This window comes from Tupaia chinensis, unplaced genomic scaffold (assembly GCF_000334495.1).
Source record: "Tupaia chinensis unplaced genomic scaffold, TupChi_1.0 Scaffold000178_1, whole genome shotgun sequence".
Classification (NCBI taxonomy): Eukaryota; Metazoa; Chordata; class Mammalia; order Scandentia; family Tupaiidae; genus Tupaia; species Tupaia belangeri.
The window spans coordinates 1,667,511-1,672,454 of NW_006159653.1; the positions used below are offsets into that span (position 1 = coordinate 1,667,511).

Consider the following 4,944-nt stretch of genomic DNA (forward strand, 5'->3'; position numbering starts at 1 on the left):
CCCCCCCCCCGGGCCTGCCGTAGGCGCCGGGCCCGGGCGGCGGGGTCACGTGACGTCCGAGGGCCGCAGCGGCGCCGGCGCCATGGCCGCTAAGTCGCTGTCGCGCTTTTGGGAGTGGGGCAAGAACATCGTCTGCGTGGGCAGGAACTACGCCGACCACGTCAAGGAGATGCGCAGCGCCGTGCTGAGCGAGCCGGTGCTCTTCCTGAAGCCGTCCACCGCCTACGCCCCCGAGGGCACCCCGATCCCGCTTCCCGCCCACACCCGCAACCTGCACCACGAGCTGGAGCTGGCGGTGGTGATGGGCAAGCGCGGGCGCGCCGTGCCCGAGGCCGCGGCCATGGACTACGTGGCCGGCTACGCCCTGTGCCTGGACATGACCGCCAGAGACGTGCAGGACGAGTGCAAGAAGAAGGGGCTGCCCTGGACGCTGGCCAAGAGCTTCACCGGCTCCTGCCCCGTCAGCGCGTTCGTGCCCAAGGAGAGGGTCCCGGACCCTCACCAGCTGAAGCTCTGGCTGAAGGTCAACGGCGAGCTCAGACAGGAGGGTGACACCTCCGCCATGATTTTCTCCATCCCGTACATCATCAGCTACGTCTCTAAGATCATGACCTTGGAAGAGGGGGATATCATCTTGACCGGGACGCCCAAGGGAGTTGGGCCGGTTAAAGAAAACGACGAGATTGAGGCCGGCATTCACGGGGTCGTCAGTATGAGATTCAGGGTGGAGAGGCCAGAACGCTGAGTCTACACAGCGTCCTACTTCCTCGGGGTCAGGAGGAAGGGAGCAACGGCTATTAGACGTGACTGTCCTTTATGCGAATCCAAGTATGATTGATTGTCACACCTCCACTGCAGGAAGGGAGGCCTTTCAAAAACACGTGATCTGGAAGAGCTGGGACAGGGATGTTCCAACCAAAGTAAAGGATCCGATTCCTCTGAAGAGAGTGTGTCACACCAGATGTTCAGAAGACCTCATTCTTTTCATACAACGGGACTGGACACGACTTTTCCGTGAGTCATGCTAGGAAAAAAAGTTCAACACTTAAAGCTGTAAAGGGAGCCTCAAGTCAGACAGATTTCCTGGGACTGGGCCAGCCGGTGGTGTGGTGGCTAAAGCCACCCAGTCCCACATGGCTCTCTGTTGTTGGAGTCCTGAACCCTGCAGCTTAAAAAATTACAAAAAAAAAAGGAATATATATATATATATATATATATATATAAAATATATATATATACACACACACACACACACACACACACATCTCACAAGTTTTCTTGATTCTGATAATCATCTGGAGGCATTTATAAAAATAAAAATTTGAAATTACTAGCCCATCTGAATTAATTCCAAAGGAATCTGTGTATATGAGGACTCTTACGTGACTCTTTTTTTAAAGAATTGTTTATTTTGGGATCAGCAGTTAGCATAATAGCTATGTCACTGGACTCCCATGTAATTGACCACGGTTCAAGTCCTGGACCTGGTGGCTTAAACTCATGCCAGGCACGTGTGCATGCATGCCCAAGATCCCAAGAGGAGAATGGAGGAGAAGGGATTGTGGCGTGGCCATCCCCCCCGGGGGGTGATTTCTCGCTTTCTGTCTCTCTGTCTCTCTATCTTTTTGGGGAGTGCACGCACCCTATAGCAAAAACCTCTCCAAAAAAAAAAGAATTGCTTATTTAATTCTGTTTGTTATTATTATTTTTCAAGTTGACCAGACAGAGACACAGAGAGAAAGGGAAAGTGAGAAAACAAGACCCCAGGTCCAGGACTTGAACCACAGTTGGTCATGTGGGAATCCAGCACCCTTAACCACCACGCCACCTGCCAGCCCCTTAAGTGGCTCTTACCAGGGAAATGCGGGAAAATATTGCTCCACGTAACTAATTTAAAAATTCTATTTAAGAAGCGAATAATTGATGGGTGCTCACCTGCTTATTTAGGGTGACCCTTAGATTCTGAGTTTGAAAGATAATTTTGACATTATTTTCCAAATAAGTGAGCTGTCTGTGTGGCCTGAGAGTATCCTTTTTCCCCAGTACTGAGAAGGGGTACTTCTTGTGGGGTGTAGGCCCCTGGACTTTGACTTTGAACCTCGGCCTCCTAAGCACTGTTCACTATTAATTGACTCCTCTACTTCCCAGAGATGAAGCTTCAGGGAAGGTGAATGGCCTGAGTGTTGCTTTCCCTCCAGCCTGCACCCTTCTGTGAATGCAGGGCAGCTGCCGGGGAGCCTGGCGGCAGTCAGGGTCCACGGAGCAGGTGGGAGCCCCTGCTGTTGGCACGTCCAGAAGGCTGCCCCCACGCCCAACACGTCCAAGTGTGCAATGATGGTTAGTGTTTCCTGAGCACTCTTGGCTGGTGCAAGCACAGTTCAGCCCATGCTTCCCTGTCTGATGTGCCCTGCCCAAAGCTGGGAGGTCGGGCTTACTGCATCTGCGTTAGACAGCCTAGATGAGGAGCCCAGGAAGCCTGGCCATGGGGCATTCCGTGCAGCAGCTCTCCCGAGACCACAGACCCCAAAGTCTTACCCGTGCTGCAGCCTGCGTCTTACAGGTCGTATTCAGACACTTGGGTATTAGCCTTGTGTTTAAGTTACAATTTCTTATGAAGTGCCATATGGAATTTGCCTATTAAATGTCATGCTAGGGGCTGACAGTGGCGTAGTGGTTAAGGGCGCTGAACTCCCACATGACTAACTGTAGGCTGAGTCCCGGACCTGGAGGCTTGTTTTCTCACTTTCTCTCAATCTGTTCCTCTCTGGTCAAATTTAAATAAATAAATAAAGTTAAATAAAATAATTCTTTTTTTTTTTTTTTTTTGAGAGGTTTTTGCTATAGGGTATGTGCTCTCACCAGAAAGAGAGACAGGAAGCGAGAAATCACACCACAATCCCTGCTCCTCCATTCTCCTCTCGGGATCTTGGGCACGCACGTACACAGGCCTGGCATGAGTTTAAGCCACCAGGTCCGGGACTCGAACTGCGACTGCATGGGAGTCCATCGACTTAGCCATCACACCAACTGCTGGTCCCTAAAATAATTACTTTTTAAAAATGTCATGCTAAATTACTTTCACCGTCAATAGCTCTGTAGGAGGGGTTGGTCTTGTTTGGATAGGGTCTCAACAGGTCATGCTCCTCCTGCTTCACTCACTTTACTTGGGACCGGCGGTGGCACCACTGCCCTGCTTTAGGGGAAGGCAGGAAATGAGCCCAGACTCCCCACATGGCCTGGACTTCCAGCACTACTGCTGCTGGGCCTGGTTTCGTTTTTAATTGCTTAGTAGTACATGCTTATTACAGAAGAGTCACAAAGCACAGCCAAAGAGCAGAATACTCAAAACTTTCTTTACCTACTCGAAGAGCCGAAGTTGGGCATTGGTGTACACCCTCCCATCCATGGATAGCACTGTAATTTTCTAACTACCATATCTGGTTTTTCATGGTATACTGTGACTATCCAGAATATTCAACACATTTCTACAGTATTATTTTCAGTGGTTGCATTAGACTCTGAAGTCAGTGCTCAATTTTTGGACATTGAAATTGTCTCTTTTTTTTTTTTTTTTAATTTTTTTAGCCTTTTTGGCTGGAACTGTCATCTTCCAGTAATTAACCAAAATGACAGAAAGGGAGAGAGGCACCCGATATGTGTTCTCTAGGCCTTCTAGAAAACGTGGAGTGTGGGACCAGCAGTTGGCTATGTCGCTGGACTCCCACATAATCGACCATGGTCCGAGTCCTGGATCCGGTGGCTTAAACTCAGGCAGGGCGCGTGTACGTGCGTGCCCAAGTTCCCAAGAGGAGAAGGGAGGGGAAGGGATTGCGGCATCACACACACACACGCACTCACACTAGTCCCCGGCCACACACACACACACACACACACCCCCGGGAGGTGATTTCTCGCCTTCTGTCTCTCTGTCTCTCTCTGTTTTTCTGGCGAGTGCACACGCCCTATAGCAAAAAAACTTCTCAAAAAAAAATTATTACTCTAGCTAGTGGGTACAAAGTTCAGCTGAGATAAGTTTGCCAGGTGTGGGGCAAGCTAAAGGTATACGGAGCAGCATTGTTCGCATGTAGCCCCAGTGGGGTGGGGCAGCGTTCACGCGCAGCCCCAGTGGGGTAGGGGCAGCGTTGGCGTGTAGCCCCAGTGGGGTAGGGGCAGCGTTGGCAGCGTTCACGTGCAGCCCCAGTGGGGTAGGGGCAGCGTTGGCGTGCAGCCCCCAGTGGGGTAGGGGCAGCGTTGGCGTGCAGCCCCAGTGGGGTAGGGCAGCCTTAAGCCAGCACCCAGGGAGTGCACGGCACCTCTGGGGCGATGTTGCTCACCCTAGTGGTGCGACAAGTTTCTGTCACACACACCCAACAGCACCACAGGGCTGGTGCATGTGGCACACAAAGCCCTGGGTGTAAGACTCCAGAACCGAGACGCTAATAGAAGTCCTGATGTCACCACAACCAGTAACCCCAGCACCCAGATCCTTCTCTCCCTAGCGTCTTATTTTGAATAAAAGCCTATGAGGACGTTGAAAGACTAATGCAGTGAGCTCCATGTGCCCTTCACTACATTCAGCTATTGTCAACATCTGCTGTTTGTCCTCTGTACAGAAGACTTCAAAATGTTATGAAAAAAGTGGAATTAAATACAAGTTTAGCATGGTGCAAAAAATTGTTGAAGCCCACAGATAGTTTTTTTCATAACACACATTTCCATGAGCGTGCGTGCTCGCCGGAGACAGAGACAGTGAGAGGGAAAGTGAGAAGTCACCCTCCCAGGGAGCATGGTCACACCACAACCCCTTCCCCTTCTCCCCCAGGATCTTGGGCACGCACGCACACACAGCGGGCATGATTTCCAGGTCACTGGGTCTGGAACTTGAACCACAGCCGGCCATGTGGGGGTCTAGAAACGTGAGCGCCCCGCCACCCGCTGGGCCCA

General features: G+C 51.2%; 1 protein-coding gene across 1 annotated transcript; it reads left to right on the forward strand.

Annotated features, from left to right (window-relative positions):
• The first annotated feature begins 11 nt into the window (after positions 1-11).
• Positions 12-1,344, forward strand: FAHD1 (FAH domain containing oxaloacetate decarboxylase 1). The gene has a single exon (XM_006146383.3). The coding sequence runs from the start codon at positions 83-85 to the stop codon at positions 743-745; it is 663 nt and encodes a 220-aa protein (XP_006146445.1). The 5' UTR covers positions 12-82; the 3' UTR covers positions 746-1,344.
• The last annotated feature ends 3,600 nt before the right edge of the window (positions 1,345-4,944 follow it).